The sequence below is a fragment of the Entelurus aequoreus genome, linkage group LG26 (genome assembly GCF_033978785.1).
Source record: "Entelurus aequoreus isolate RoL-2023_Sb linkage group LG26, RoL_Eaeq_v1.1, whole genome shotgun sequence".
Classification (NCBI taxonomy): domain Eukaryota; kingdom Metazoa; phylum Chordata; class Actinopteri; order Syngnathiformes; family Syngnathidae; genus Entelurus; species Entelurus aequoreus.
The window spans coordinates 17,313,417-17,330,342 of NC_084756.1; the positions used below are offsets into that span (position 1 = coordinate 17,313,417).

The 16,926-nt window shown below is 37.4% G+C and overlaps 1 protein-coding gene across 3 annotated transcripts in view; it reads right to left on the minus strand.

Moving 5' to 3' along the window:
- The window catches only part of phf2 (PHD finger protein 2), a 95,533-nt gene that overhangs the window by 54,346 nt on the left and 24,261 nt on the right, over positions 1 to 16,926 (minus strand). For all 3 annotated transcript variants that reach the window (XM_062038108.1, XM_062038107.1, XM_062038109.1), the window contains exon 2: positions 19 to 104. In XM_062038108.1, the coding sequence (XP_061894092.1) occupies positions 19 to 104 (86 nt within the window). The remainder of the gene's footprint in view (positions 1 to 18; positions 105 to 16,926) is intronic.

The window sequence follows — 16,926 nt, forward strand, 5'->3', positions numbered from 1 at the left end:
CTAAAATATTGCACATACATGTGGATTTGCCGTGAATCTTCTCGCAGTTTGGACAATGGTATATATCAATGTCTGGGGCGTCATCCTCATCCACACCAACACAACTGAAAAGAGTACAACAAATCACATCATTGACACACTCATGAAATAGTAGTAATAATTCACTAAATTGGATTATTTTAGACGGCATAGTCAAGATCTCAGATGACAGTAAATAATTAGTAGATGTGGGGGAAATAATCGATTTTTAGATGCATCGCAATTCGGACGTGGACAATTATAAAATCGACTAGTAAACGTCAATAATTGATAATCAATTTATTTATTGTAAATAAAGTAATGTAGACAGTTCTAAAATTTGGCTGACTGCAGCGAGCTACCTTACCGAGAGATCCGACAAGCTCCTTTACTTATGTTCCAGTTTTGCACACATTTTCATTAATTTAATAAATCTGGAATTAATATAACTGTTTCTTATTCCAAATGAATTGGGGGGGTTTTAAGTTGCAAGTGAAACACGCTTATTCAGTGAAACGAAAATAAATGTAAAACAGATTAAATATGCATCAATAATCGATTTTTAATCGAATCGTAGCTCCTGAATTGTACTCGTAATCGAATTGTGAGGTGGCCAAAGATTCCCACCTCTAGTAATTAGTATTATTTCCAGTCCATCGCTTTTATTTTTCATTCCACTTCCTGTTTGCCTCCATTCCTGTTTTTTTGAGCGCTGGATCCCCTTACTTGTCCCTGATTAACAATAGGACACACCTGTCCCTATTTGCCAATCACAATACTTCTTATGCCAGCACTGTCCATTTGCTTTGCACTTCATACATGTTTGCTCTGTCTGCACTTCCCAGCCGCACATCTTTGTTTTTTTGTATCAACTGCATTTTCCCTAGTAAAAAGTGCTTCTTTTCTTCACTTGCTTGACGTCTCTGTAGCTCGGGGTCCAGACAAACACTAGAACTTCACAGGCATAACACAGAAAGAAAAGCATTTCCCCTACAGACAGGCTAACTTCTCTTTTTATACCAATCGTTGATTATAAACTAACTAATACCAGTGTTTCCCCAACCATTGTATTAGAGGGGCGCCGTAATGTTGAATCATTCAATGATATTGAAAATTTGAAGTATCAGTGTCAGCATTGGTATGACAATAGGGATGATGCTCGAAACCGGTTTTCCCGGTTGTTCGATAAGAAAAGAACCGAGTCCTCGGACTCGAATCCCTTTTTGAGAACCGGTACCCGTTATCGAGACCACTATAGTAAAGAAAAAGAGTTGGTTCTTTATTAGAATCCCTAGGAACGAATCCTGTCCCGACAAGAAATGCCCCGTAGGACATCACAAGAAATGACGTCACGTAGCTCAGTCATTTGTCACGGTGGGGTGCAGCGGTTCGTTCTCCCGGGACACAAAACTGACGGCTCCGGACGAAAGCGTGCAGGTAGGAGATGATTCATTTCTCATAAATCATACACATTACAACAGACAGGAACGAAACAAAAGGAAAGCGTGCCGTTCGCACGAGAAGCTAAAGCAAAAACTTACTTAGCACAGGAATACTAGAAGCTAAGGTAACTTTAGCACAGGAATCATGAGCTCGAAAACCAGAATGCCAACGTAACTGTTGCAAATGCAAACAATGAAGCCATGACGAGTGACCGGAAAAGGCAGGCTTAAATAGAGTCTCTGATGAGCAACAGGTGCGCGTACAAGGCAGGTGAAAATCATAAGTAACCATGGTGACTAAAACAAACCCCCGAAGTGCACAAAACAACTAAGGAAGTCCAAAACTAACAGAACATAACTAAACAAAACATGATCCGACAAATATATACATCATTTACTGACCTTTTTATAATAAAATATGAGAATTAGTATATACAACAGTTTTGTAATATGTAATTAATTAATTCAGTCATTATTAATATACTGAGATGAAGAATATCTTATTGTCAATAAGGTTGAAAGTATTTCTCATAATTCTTCTTCTTTGTACTTTGTAAGCACTATTCATTTGAACAACCTCTAAACTGGATCACATCAGTACAACGTTTAACTTCTTTACTTAATCCATTCCATCATTTAATTCCACATAATTTTAGCTGTTTGCAATTTTACCAAATCATCAAACTTTAATATTTTTGACTCAATAAATAAAGTGTTTGTATGTTCTCTATATCCAACATTATGTATCAGTCTAATTGATCTTTTTTGTAACACGGTTAACGAATGTAGCGCACATTTGTTGTTATTTCCCCACATTTCTGCACAATAACTCAGATATGGTAATACTATAGTAGCGAGCAGTAGAGAATGTGAAGTGATTTGTTAAACCAAATATTGTGTGTTTTTTTTTCCATATACAACAACCTATCTGGACTCGATAAGAGAATCGATAAGGAATCGGTTCGATAAGAGGATTCGATAAGAGGATTCGATAATAGGCTCGAACTCGATAATTTCTTATCAAACATCATCCCTATATACTCAATCAATCAATCAAAGTTTACTTATATAGCCCTCTTAATCACAAATGTCTTAAAAGGCTGCACACCTGTCGATGTAACTCCTTGTTAATGGAGCCTTACAGTGATTTGTAGTATCGCCCAAAACTAATCTAAAGTATCCAAACAACAGAAAAATAAGTGCTTATTACATTTTAACAGAAGTCTAGATAAAACATGTTAAGACATAAAGTAACCAGACAATAACAGTAAAATTAGCAAGTAGAGTAACAATAGCTTTCAGATCGGAAATGATGCAATAAGTTGCTGCATATGTCAGCAGCCAAATAATCAGCCTTTCTAACCCATTTAAAAATGTTTTTTAAATATTTATATTATCATTTACATACCAGACAATATATTGTGGTATATGACGTTATTGCAGAAGGCTGCAATATATAATACAATATAGATTTTAGGCCATGTTTCCCATCAATGATATTTTTTTATACAGAACCAGATGACACGAGAAGTCATTTAAGGACACCTTTCGTATAGAAGAGGTTGATATAAATAGTGTTACAGTCTCTACATGTTTACAATTCATCATCTGTGCTCTGTATCTGTAGAGGAGTGATCACATTCATTAAGTGACCCCTTTATTTTTGACTTTGTAAGTTATTTTGAGTCTTTCTATGATGAACGTTTATTAAATGTAACTGCAATGTAACATGTGTGCTTATGCATACTTTATTGTCAGTAGAATTTTAATGAAAATAAGCTTCTTAATTCAAGGCACTGCATGTTAGGCTATTTTCTACTCAGATTTGGTGAAGTGAAAACCATAAAAAAGAAGAAGACGAAAGCCAGGGGTGTAAATGGACATACTGTATGCTTTGTTATAAAAAACAGAGTATGCAGTAGTTGTACAACGCATTTTAACCCGGTGCCCTAATTTGTTCTTTATTTTACAGTATGGCAGAAGGCTGTAATTGCTTTCATCTTTCCATTGGGTGCTTTTTGAAGTGTTTTGTAAAAATATTGCCTTCATATATGCTGTATGTGGTATTTGTTATTTATCAATTAGGCTGATGTTGGCGAGGTCTCACAAGATTTAGCAGTGTACCACATTCAATGGCCATAAAAAAACCTGCACAGTTTCATGATCTATCCATCCATTTTTAGTTCAGAGATAAAGAAGAAATTGGTTGCAGCATCAAAACACGAGGACTGCATCGACCTTGGTCCTTAATTGGTGGTGCTGTTGCCCATCAAAGGGAGACCAAAAGGTACATACACACAATACAATTAAAAAAAACATCAGTCCTGAGTAGGGTTGAACGGTATACCGGTATCAGTATAGTACCGGCCGTGTTTTACCTACTTCTAAATCACTAATCCTTGTCTCCATGGCGACAAGTAAAGTAAGTTTCCTACAAGTATCATCCCTGCAGGGCGAGGAATATCCAAACATGCTTCACTACACACCGTAGCGCACTGGCATCAATATATAAACAAACGCCATTGGTGGATCTACACCTGACATCCACTGTAATGATATCAAGTACAGGCACGTATCTAGTCGATACTACTATGATTACGTCGATATTTTTTGGCATCACAACATTTTCTTTCGTTTTTTTAAAATTCATATTATGTTTATAAACTCAGGAAATATGTGCCTGGACACATGAGGACTTTGAATATGACCAACGTATGATCCTGTAACTACTTGGTATCGGATTGATACCCAAATTTGTGGTGTCATCCATAACTAATGTAAACTATCAAACAAAAGAAGAATAAGTGATTATTAGATTTGAACAAAAGTGTAAATAGAACATGTTAGAACAGAAAGTAAGCAGATATTAACAGTAAATGAACAAGTAGATTAATAATTAATTTTCTACCACTTGTCCTTAATAATGTTGACAAAATAATAGAATGATAAATGACACAATATGTTACTGCATACGCCAGCAGACTAATTAGGAGTCTTTGTTTGTTTACTTACTAATAAAAGACAAGTTGTCTAGTATGTTCACTATTTTATTTAAGGACTAAATTGCAATAAGAAACATATGTTTAATGTACCCTAAGATGTTTTGTTAAAATAAAGCCAATAATCAAAAATGTTGTGGTCCCCTTTATTTAGAAAAGTACCGAAAAGTATCAAAATAATTTTGGTACCGGTAACAAAATATTGGTATCGGGACAACACTAGTCCTGAGTAACTCTTTATGTCCTTGTCGCACAGCATGATTAGAACCATGATTGGCATCGTGGGGTGAAATGTGGAGCTGTCGTGGTGAGTGTATCACAGCGCATCTGGGTGAGTATATCACATCGCTTTTGAACTTGACATGAGGCGTGACAATTGTGGCAATCGTAGAAAAACTTAAGATGGTAAAAAAAAGTGCCATGCTCAACATGATGAAGTTTCTGTTGGGCTGTTTGCATCTAGTCGCATCAGAACGTGTCAATAATGCAACCAAGCATGGTGCCTAATAGGGTTGTACGGTATACCGGTATTGGTATAGTACCGCGATACTAATGAATCATATTTGGTACGATACCGCCTCTAAAAACTACCGCTGGATATTGGTGGATCTACACCTGACATCCACTGTGATGATACCAAGTACAGGAGTGTATCTAGTCGATACTACTATGATTACATCGATATTTTTTAGCATCACAAAATCTTTTTTCGGTTTTTAAAAATGTATATTGTGTTTATAAACTCAGTAAATATGTCACTGGACACATGAGGACTTTGAATATGACCAATGTATGATCCTGTAACGACTTGTTATCGGATTGATACCTAAATTTGTGGTATCACCCAAAACTAATATTAAGTATCAAACAACAGAAGAATAAGTGATTACCGTATTTTTCGGACTATAAGTCGCAGTTTTTTTCATAGTTTGGCCAGGGGTGCGACTTATACTCAGGAGCGACTTATATGTGAAATTATTAACACATTACCGTAAAATATCAAATAATATTATTTAGCTCATTCACGTAAGAGACTAGACGTATAAGATTTCATCGGATTTAGCAAATAGGAGTGACAGATTGTTTGGTAAACCTATAGCATGTTCTATATGTTATAGTTACTTGAATGACTCTTACCATAATATGTTACGTTAACATACCAGGCACGTTCTCAGTTGGTTATTTATGTGTCATATAACGTACACTTATTTAGCCTGTTGTTCACTATTCTTTATTTATTTTGAATTTCCTTTCAAATGTCTATTCTTGGTGTTGGGTTTTATCAAATAAATTTCCCCAAAAAATGCGACTTATACTCCAGTGCGACTTATATGTGTTTTTTTCCTTCTTTATTATGCATTTTGGGCCGGTGCGACTTATACTCCGGAGCGACTTATAGTCCGAAAGATACGGTATTACATTTTAACAGAAGTGTAGATAGAACATGTTAAAAGAGAAAGTAAGCTGATATTACCAGTAAATGAACAAGTAGATTAATAGTTATTTTTCTACCGTTTGTCCTTAATAATGTTGTCAAAATATTAGAATGGAAAATGACACAATATGTTACTGCACACGTCAGCAGACTAATTAGGAGTCTTTCTTCTTTTACTTACTACTAAAAGACAAGTTGTCTTGTATGTTCACTATTTCATTTAAGGACAAACTTGCAAAAAGATACATATGTTTAATGTACCCTAAGATTTTTTGTTAAAATAAAGCCAATAATGCAATTTTTTGTGGTCCCCTTTATTTAGAAAAGTACCGAAAAGTATCGAAATACATTTTGGGTACCGGTACCAAAATATTGGTATCGGGACAACACTAGTGCCTAATCTAGTACATCGGGATAAACTAGAAAACATAAAAGCTCCATCACGCTGTGTTGCGATGTGATATAATCTGTTACGCCGCCGACCTGATATGATGACATTACAATTTACATTTAGATGCGCTGCCAACTAGGGCTGTATGGTTAACCAATATCGAGGTTTTAATTCCTGCAATCATCAATCAAAAGAAACTGAGGTTATTTCTCAATCTTCTAACAGAATCCGAATTGTCGAGCCTTGCATCCTTGGCCTGCTGACCATTCTAAAGTGGTTAGAGGAAACAGCGTTGTGTGCGCTGCAGCCAATGCAGTCATCCATCCATTTTCTACCGCTTGTCCCTTTTGGATCGTAGGGGGTGCTGGAGCCTATCTCAGCTGCATTTGGGCAGTAGGCAGGGTACACCCTGGACAAGTCGCCACCTCATCTCAGGGCCCAATGCAGTCAGTGTGAATGAATGAATGAATGAATGGGTTATACTTGTATAGCGCTTTTCTACCTTCAAGGTACTCAAAGCGCTTTGACAGTATTTCCACATTCACCCGTTCACACACACATTCACACACTGATGGCGGGAGCTGCCATGCAAGGTGCTAACCAGCAGCCATCAGGAGCAAGGGTGAAGTGTCTTGCCCAAGGACACAACGGACGTGACTAGGATGGTAGAAGGTGGGGATTGAACCCCAGTAACCAGCAACCCTCCGATTGCTGGCACGGCCACTCTACCAACTTCGCCAGTGTGCTAATATGATAACAAATACTGTGTTGTATTATTGTACAGTATCTACAAAAAGTTTTAATAGTGACAGTGTAAAATGGCTGAAAGAACGTCTCCGGTGAAAGCAGTACGAGGCCTGTAAACTTACTTCAAAACAGGTGGACGACACTTCTCTACCATATCCGTGGGATCCATTGCTGGGAGGTCTACAATCAATATCAAGCTCCTTGTGATTTGCCGAAGGATGAACGCCTACTACAAGATCTTGAACACCTCATGCTGGCCAAGCACACCGGTGAGTCAATTATTGAGTTTAACGGTAGTTATTGTAATGTTCAAATGAACAGCTGTAACACGAGAATGTGCTTAGGAATTATTTGTGAAATGTATATGCAGTATACAGGTTGGTTCATTTTTGTTATTACAGTGTTTTCTTCTGTATTATTTTATTAGTAGATATTGTGTTGTGCTTCCAACAAGTAATAATAATAATAATTTTTATTTAAAAAGCACTTTTCATTTGACATCAAATCTCAAAGTGCTACACAGGCCTCAAATTTTACTTTAAGGTCAAGGCAAGTGTTGCCTTAAAGGAGGGCTCATATTTTAGGGCACCAAAGCAAGTTAGAAGGGCACCAAGACAAACAGTATTTTCTTTCGAGGCAGGAGATAATATATATATATATATATATATATATATATATATATATATATATATATATATATATATATATATATATATATATATATATATATATATATATATATATATGAGGTCATGTATGAGATCTAGGGCTGCCAATTATGGCCAGAGTAATAATTAAGATTATTGTTATCAATATTGAAATCATGATAACTAATTGTTAAGTAAAGCAGTGTTGGGGTGTGAACGTAATACCATCATTTCATTTGTAATGTCTAATAAAAAAGACTATAGATAAACTTTATAGACAAACATTAGGTTTTTTTATTCTTTAAAAACTTCAACTTGTCAGCTTTTTGTCATTACATGATGCCTTTATCTCTATTTTTACATTTTGATAGAAAGAGTTTTTTATTTAAATTTTTGTTTAAGTTATGTACATCATGTAGATGATGTATCGGGACAGATCCATTATGAGTTTGAGCAGAAATATGTCGTATAGGAATTAACTATACACAATAACACATTAACAAACTGATGTGTCACATGAATAAAAACACAATTAATGTAAACAAAACCTGGTGTTTACTTTTTGATATCAAAATAAAACACAAAGCAGTGTGGCTAATGAAGATGAAGTCTAATCAACAAGCTTTGTTCTTCTCCAACGCCTTCCTAGTGTTTCAGTACAACAGTTTGGCCACAAAAAAAAAATCCCGGAGTGATACCTCACACATCCTGCGTTCAATTCGATGAGATGACAAAACATTTTAGCTAGTATTGATGTTATTTGAACACTGATACAGTTTACAGTTAAATAAAGGATGAGTGAACATCCCAGTAAACAAAGTAAAGACTTTATAAACAAGTTGTGACAACGTTCACGACACATCGCCTGCCGCAAAACATAAAATAGTTTTCTCCTTCGCTGTATACTTTTAGTGTGGGGACAAGTGTTTCCAATATTGTCCACACCTTTCTCCATCTAAACACAGCAGTGCGCTCTTAGACGGGAAGCGAGGGAAAATTACGTTAAACCAAGTGCCATTTAATCCGAAGGGAAATCTCCGCAGCAAAGTCGGTGTCGTTGGTCCGCCATGATTATCAAGAAAAACGACGCTAGTGCGCATGCGCCTGACTTCGTGTTGCCGAAAATGCATTAATAAATTACGGTTTTTCGGTCATTAAAAAATGTAACGGTATTACTAACCGTCGGGAATTATCGCAAATTATCATTATACCGTTTACTGTTACATCCCTTGTCCATTAACAAGTAAAAAGTCAAGGGCGGTCACGGCATGTTCTTGCCGCAAATGTTGGTCAATTTTTTGGGCATTACGGTAAATGACGAGGGCGGTCGGGGAAAATGCCGCGGTAAAATTTGAGCGCTGGCTATATACTAAAAGACATAAAAACAAATAAAAGAGAGAAAAGTTGGAGGAAAAATCGCGATCTACAGATTAAAATTAGCTGTAGGCTTTTCTAAAAAGGTGAGACTTGAGTCCTTTTTTAAAAGCCCTGAGTTGGTCAGGAAGGGCGTTCCACAGACGGGGAGCGGCAACTTCAAAAACCATGCCCCCCATAGTCTTTGGCCGTGTCCTGGGCACTAGCAGACGGTGCTGTTGGCCTGACCGGGTTGTGGTTGAGGTGTGTGGTGTGGTTGAGGTGTGTGGTGTGAGCAAGTCAGTGAGGTAAGTGGGGGCATCACCGTGCAGACAGTGGTGGGTGTGCAGGTGAACCTTGTAGGCAGACTCACTGCGCCTCGCCTCTCTCTCTTCACCCTCACATCCTACGCTCTCAACACCGCAGCCACACACCCCGAGCATGGCGGCACACCTCACCCACTTGTCTCGCAAACGCTCAAAAATCATCAAGCTGCAATGCATTAAGGCTGACTGTTGCAACGCATCGGACATTTTCCAGCATCTTCCTGCATGCGAGGACGTGCATTTTGGGGACACATCGTTAGAAAGGCGCCCACACTTTTTGGGCAGCAATCAATCGACTTCCTCTCTCCAGCAATGTGATGCTCTGCTGGGAGTTCTGCCACGTCTTCCACAAACTGTAAGGTTCCGTCCGTCAATCACAGAGCCCGCCGTCATCATCAACATCGCTCAACTACAACAGGAAGTTAACAAGCCAAATAATAGAGTCCGTGAACATTTCTCCATATTACGGATTTTGTGTTGATTTATATACAAAAGTAAACATTAACATGTGCTAAGGCAGTAATATATGACGAAACAAGGCGGCAGCTAAAGAAGGACTTCTCCGTTTCTCCCCTTTTTATCAAAAAGGAAAAACCCGCCAGGTGAACAGCTGATTTTACTACTTCGCGTCCCATATGTGACCATAGGATGAACAAATATAGTACAGCGTTAAGACTATAGTAGCCATAAACAGTTAGCTTCTACAGCAGGGGTGCCTAAAGTGCGGCACAGGGGCCATATGTGGCCCGTGACTCCTTTGTCATTGGCCCGAGGCATATTACAAAAAAAACGCCTGCAAAAATTGGGAAAACAGCAAGAAGCACAATGACAAAAAACTAAATGTTGACATAAGCCAATACTAAAACCACAAAATTTTGTATTAAAAAAAAATTAAAAAAAAGGTTTTATATATATATATATATATATATATATATATATATATATATATATATATATATATATATATTAATTATCTATATTATATACACATATATTATATATACTGTATATTAACTATATATATGCATTAACAATATATACATATATGTATATAAATATATATACATATATATATATTAGGGCTGCAACTAACGATTAAAAAAAACAGCATACTGGCACCATACTTATTTTGATTATTGTTTCTCAGCTGTTTGTACATGTTGCAGTTTATGAATAAAGGTTTATTAAAAAATAAAAATTAATAAATTAAAAATTAAAAAAATGCCTCTGCGCATGCGCATAGCATAGATCCAACGAATCGATGACTAAATTAATCGCCAACTATTTTTATAATCGATTAGTTGTTGCAGCCCTAATATATATATATGTGTATACATATATGTGTATACGTATATATATATATATATATATATATATATATATATATATATATATATATATACTGTATATGTGTATACGTATATATATATATATACACAGTATATATATATATATATATATATATATATATATACAAACATATATTATATATACTGTATATTAACTATATATATATATATGCATTAATATACATATATATATATATATATATATACATATATATATATATATATATATATATATATATATATATATATATATATATATACATATATATATATATATATATATACATATATATATATATATATATATATATATATATATATATATATATATATATATATATATATATATATATATATATATATACACACACACTACCGTTCAAAAGTTTGGGGTCACCCAAACAATTTTGTGGAATAGCCTTCATTTCTAAGAACAAGAATAGACTGTCGAGTTTCAGATAAAAGTTGTCTTTTTCTAGCCATTTTGAGCGTTTAATTGACCCCACAAATGCGATGCTCCAGAAACTCAATCTGCTCAAAGGAAGGTCAGTTTTGTAGTTTCTGTAACGAGCTAAACTGTTTTCAGATGTGTGAACATGATTGCACAAGGGTTTTCTAATCATCAATTAGCCTTCTGAGCCAATGAGCAAACACATTGTACCATTAGAACACTGCAGTGATAGTTGCTGGAAATGGGCCTCTATACACCTATGTAGATATGGCACCAAAAACCAGACATTTGCAGCTGGAATAGTCATTTACCACATTAGCAATGTATAGAGTGTATTTCTTTAAAGTTAAGACTAGTTTAAAGTTATCTTCATTGAAAAGCACAGTGCTTTTCCTTCAAAAATAAGGACATTTCAATGTGACCCCAAACTTTTGAACGGTAGTGTATATATATTAGAGCTGAAACGATTCTTGGAGTAATTCAAAATATATTTGAATAATTTTCGCTGCCTTGAGGCGTCATAAAAATGTATTTATTTATTTTTCTTTTCTTTACGGCATTTTGCCTCGTTTAGTAGTCAAAGCTCACGTTTCGCCCTCTTGTCCACATGCAGACGCATACTTTTGTTTTTAAAAAGGCAGATTTTTACAAACGCTGGTCAAAGTGTGGAGATCCAAAACTGTCCTCACAAACGGAGACGTGTGATGACGTCACGGTTGCACGCTGTCATTTCCAAGCTCAACAACACTGCCTTGCTGGCTTTAAACACACTATAAGAAGACTTACTGTATGTTTGAACGTAAACATGCTATTTTCACTCAACATCAATAAAAGGACACATCAAAATAGGCTTAGCGACACTCCCGCCGGCGCTGATGACAGTCAGCTGTTTTGGATACGATCGCTGTGTAACCTCCACCTGATGGGACAACTTTGACAAGCAAGACTTTTTGCTCTGTCATAAGAAAGATGCAACATTAGCTCATGTTTTTAGTCCTTGTTTAACGACAAATTATGAAGTTAACTTACGTGTCTTGCTTCCATGAGCCGGGCACGGCCCTGCTCACGCGTAAAAAACGACCAAGCAACTAAAAAAAAAAAACAATGTAGCGTCCTCCTTGTAGTGTGTACTGATGTTAAAGACAATATACACTTCATTACACATGTACCATATCACTATATCCATGATTAAATGCGTTATAATTCCATGAGAGTTTTGCAGCGGTACACGCACGTCCGTGCACTTTATATAGGCACCTAAACATGCAAAAGGGTTTCATTAGTGCGTGCTGATTTTAGAAATAATGTACACTCCACTGCACAATTAATACATCACCAAGTTGCTGAAAACGTTGTAATTCCATGAGTGTTGGGTTTCAACAGCACATGTGTGCATCCGCTCTTTAAAGGCCTACTGAAATGAATTTTTTTTATTTAAACAGGGATAGCAGATCCATTCTATGTGTCATACTTGATCATTTCGCGATATTGCCATATTTTTGTTGAAAGGATTTAGTAGAGAACATCGACGATAAAGTTCGCAACTTTTGGTTGCTGATAAAAAAAAGCCTTGCCTGTACCGGAAGTAGCGTGACGTCACAGTTTGAAAGGCTCCTCACATTGTTTACACCAGCAGCGAGAGCGATTCGGACCGAGAAAGTGACGATTACTCCATTATTTTGAGCCAGGATGAAAGATTTGTGGATGAGGAACGTGAGAGTGAAGGACTAGAGTGCAGTGCAGGACGCATCTTTTTTCGCTCTGACCGTAACTTAGGTACAAGCTGGCTCATTGGATTCCACACTTTCTCCTTTTTCTATTGTGGATCACGGATTTGTATTTTAAACCACCTCGGATACTATATCCTCTTGAAAATGAGAGTCGAGAACGCGAAATGGACATTCACAGTGACTTTTATCTCCACGACAATACATCGGCGAAACACTTTAGCTACGGAGCTAATGTGATAGCATCGTGCTTAACTGCATATAGAAACAAAAGAAATAAGCCCCTGACTGGAAGGATAGACAGAAAATCAACAATACTATTAAACACTGGACATGTAAATACATGGTTAATGCTTTCCAGCCTGGCGAAGCTTAACAATGCTGTTGCTAACGACGCCATTGAAGCTAACTTAGCAACGGAACCTCACAGAGCTATGCTAAAAACATTAGCTATCCACCTACGCAAGCCAGCCCTCATCTGCTCATCAACACCCGTGCTCACCTGCGTTCCAGCGATCGACGGTGCGACGAAGGACTTCACCCGATCATCCGTGCGGTCGGCGGCTAGCGTCGGATAGCGCGTCTGCTATCCAAGTCAAAGTCCTCCTGCTTGTGTTGCTGGAGCCAGCCGCTAATACACCGATCCCACCTACAACTTTCTTCTTTGCAGTCTTCATTGTTCATTAAACAAATTGCAAAAGATTCACCAACACAGATGTCCAGAATACTGTGGAATTTTGAGATGAAACCAGAGCTTTTTGTATTGGATTCAATGGAGTCCGATACTTCCGTTTCAACGATTGACGTCACGCGCATACGTCATCATACATAGACGTTTTCAACCGGAAGTTTAGCGGGAAATTTTAAAATTGCACTTTATAAGTTAACCCGGCCGTATTGGCATGTGTTGCAATGTTAAGATTACATCATTGATATATAAACTATCAGACTGCGTGGTCGGTAGTAGTGGGTTTCAGTAGGCCTTTATAATGTTCCCAGGGCTCTGTGTACGTGCAGGCTGGTTTAAAAGATAATGTACTTGTCATTGTACGTCTAAAGTATATCAAAATAAACATGATAGGAGGTGTAACGCTGCACCAAGTCAGCTATTGCTGCTTTTTTCAGGCTTCTGATTGGACAACATGTGCATGACAGCAGGTGTATGCGTTTGTGTGTAGACATAGACAGTTTTGAAACTACACTAGTGTGGATGGAGATTGTTTTAACCCCAAATATGTGTTCTTAAAACTCTCCGTGTTCATGTGGACATGGCGTTAAAGGCACTACCTAATCCACTTTTTATGTTTGATATAATGGAAACTTTCAAAGACATGCCCCTGGGGATAGGTGGATTGGCAACACTAAATTGGCCCTAGTGTGTGAATGTGAGTGTGAATGTTGTCTGTCTATCTGTGTTGGCCCTGCGATGAGGTGGCGACTTGTCCAGGGTGTACCCCGCCTTCCGCCCGATTGTAGCTGAGATAGGCTCCAGCGCCCCCGCAACCCCAAAGGGAATAACCGGTAGAAAATGGATGGATGGATGGATAATGAAAACTGTTCTTACTGTTTTATTTTTGATACTAAGAATATAGTTTTATTTTAACTTTCTCAGGGAATATTAATTTAGAACTAATTATATATATATATGTGTTTTCATCTCAAACATGTTATGATGGCAAAATGAAAATCGATTACTATTTTGCATGCAAAGAATGCAATGAACTGTATTGCATTCTTAAAATTTGAAACTGTTGTTGTCATTATTAAGTGGTTTGTATTTTTATATTGTTTATGTATTTGTTGGCAGGTTGAAAACAGCTCAGAGCATTTGCGTGGAGAAACCACCATTTAAACGGCACCGTATAACAATCATCAAAAACGCACGAGAGACAAGAACTTCATTTATGCGGTCACACCACACAGCACATAGGGCTGTGAGCGCACCTGTTTTTATTAGCACACACAAATTGGCACAATCAACCACGGACGCATTTCAGCTGTGCGTGTCAGCCTTCAATAATAAAAATAGGCGTTTAGGAAATAAGACAATTAGGCCAAACGCAATAATTGAGGGCACATCTTAACATGTATAATTAAACCTTAATTAAGATTACTCAATTAATCGATCGGGTTATTCGATAGAATACTCGATTACTAAAATATTTGATAGCTGCAGCTCTAATATTATAATAATTCCAAAAGTAATCGTTGTTGGCTCTCACAAAATCTGCTTGATTTGCGTTGTTGTTGACGGGGAAGGGCTCTGTGGTTCCGAGCGCGACGTCACACGATCACGTGACTGACTTCATCATTATCTCTCAAAATGGCTCGGGAATCTCCGTGAGGTTGATACTATTTTGGTCATATCTATTTATCTGCAAACTTTGTAAGTCTTTTGGTGTGATAAATCAGATGTATATGATAATAGCTTCAATATAGAGGCAACTTGTTTTTCTACTCTACTGGTACTTTAAGAAAAAAAATCACTATTGCAATGTAACAAAAATATAATTATAAAAATGTCAACAAAACAAAAATGAAAGGAAAGGTGTTCTGTTTGCAGTCACAGGCCAAGAGATACTTGAGAAAATATTATATGAGGTAAATCACAAAATTTGCTGGACGTACAGACGAGAAATTGTTGGTATTGATACTATCAATATCAAAATGATCTTTTATTATTATTATAGCATTTATCAGGATCAATATGCCCACCCCAAATGCCAGCAGAAAACAAGTTCAATGATTAGTGCTTTTGGAATGCATGCACCAACAGTAATATTTTAATAACAGCGTGGCGAAGTTGGTAGAGTGGCCGTGCCAGCAATCGGAGGGTTGCTGGTTACTGGGGTTCAATCCCCACCTTCTACCATCCTAGTCACGTCCGTTGTGTCCTTGAGCAAGACACTTCACCCTTGCTCCTGATGGGTGCTGGTTAGCGCCTTGCATGGCAGCTCCCGCCATCAGTGTGTGAATGTGTGTGTGAATGGGTGAATGTGGAAATACTGTCAAAGAGCTTTGAGTACCTTGAAGGTAGAAAAGCGCTATACAAGTATAACCCATTTATCATTTATTTATTATTATAATAGTATGTGGAGAAACTTCAAAAAGAAGCTTTTGTCAATAAATTCATTGATAATACGTATTTAGTTTTGTAAGATATGAGATGTCTCTTGGCTAACTGTTATGCTTTAGAGTACGAGCCTCCCCACCACTGCTAGCATTAGCCTATAACTAGAGTAGGCCAGGGCGATATATCAATAATTATATATTTTTTTTTTTGATGCAGATGATTTAAAGATTTAAAAATCAATTTTTTTCTCCTCTTCTTCCGGCATACTTTCGTAGCTTGCGCCTTCCCATTACTTCCTTAGCGGCACTCATGGCGAAACATGGCTAATGCTGACTGACGCTAACGAGAGCGAGACGTTTGTTCCCAAGAAAAGAAAAGTGTCGTCAGTACTTTGGTTTTGCGGCAACAGGCGTGGAACAAGTGACTGCACGGTGCAAAGTTTGTTTCAAAAAGGCATCAGCACAACAAACTTGTTTCAGCATCTGAAACCGAAGCCTCTATCCGAGTGCGGGAAATGCAACTCTTTACGAGGCGAACAAGACACAACAACAAACAAACTACGGGCTAAAAATCACCTTACGTTGGTGGAATCATTTACAGCAGGTATTTATGATGATGCCATGTATGATGAGAAAGAAGCACAATGTCACTGCCCGGGCGCATTCAAATGCACACTCATCTGTGCGCTCTGCTGAGTGCACCTCCAAGAGCGCACCTGCACGTGCACAGCTGCAATCAATCAGCACTCAATGCGCCTGTCGCTAATGAGAACACCTGCCTTCTTATGCCAGTGCAAACCTGCATCCTGGGCCAGAACATAGTCATCTGTTTTAGTACAGTAAGCCAACTAACCAAGCTCTACGCATTCTCTCTCTGTGATTCTCCCCCTTTGTGTTGATTGGTCTTGTGTCCCCCTTGTCGTTTCTAGCAGCAAACCTTCGTTCCCGCGTGACGAGCGGTGTGTCTCG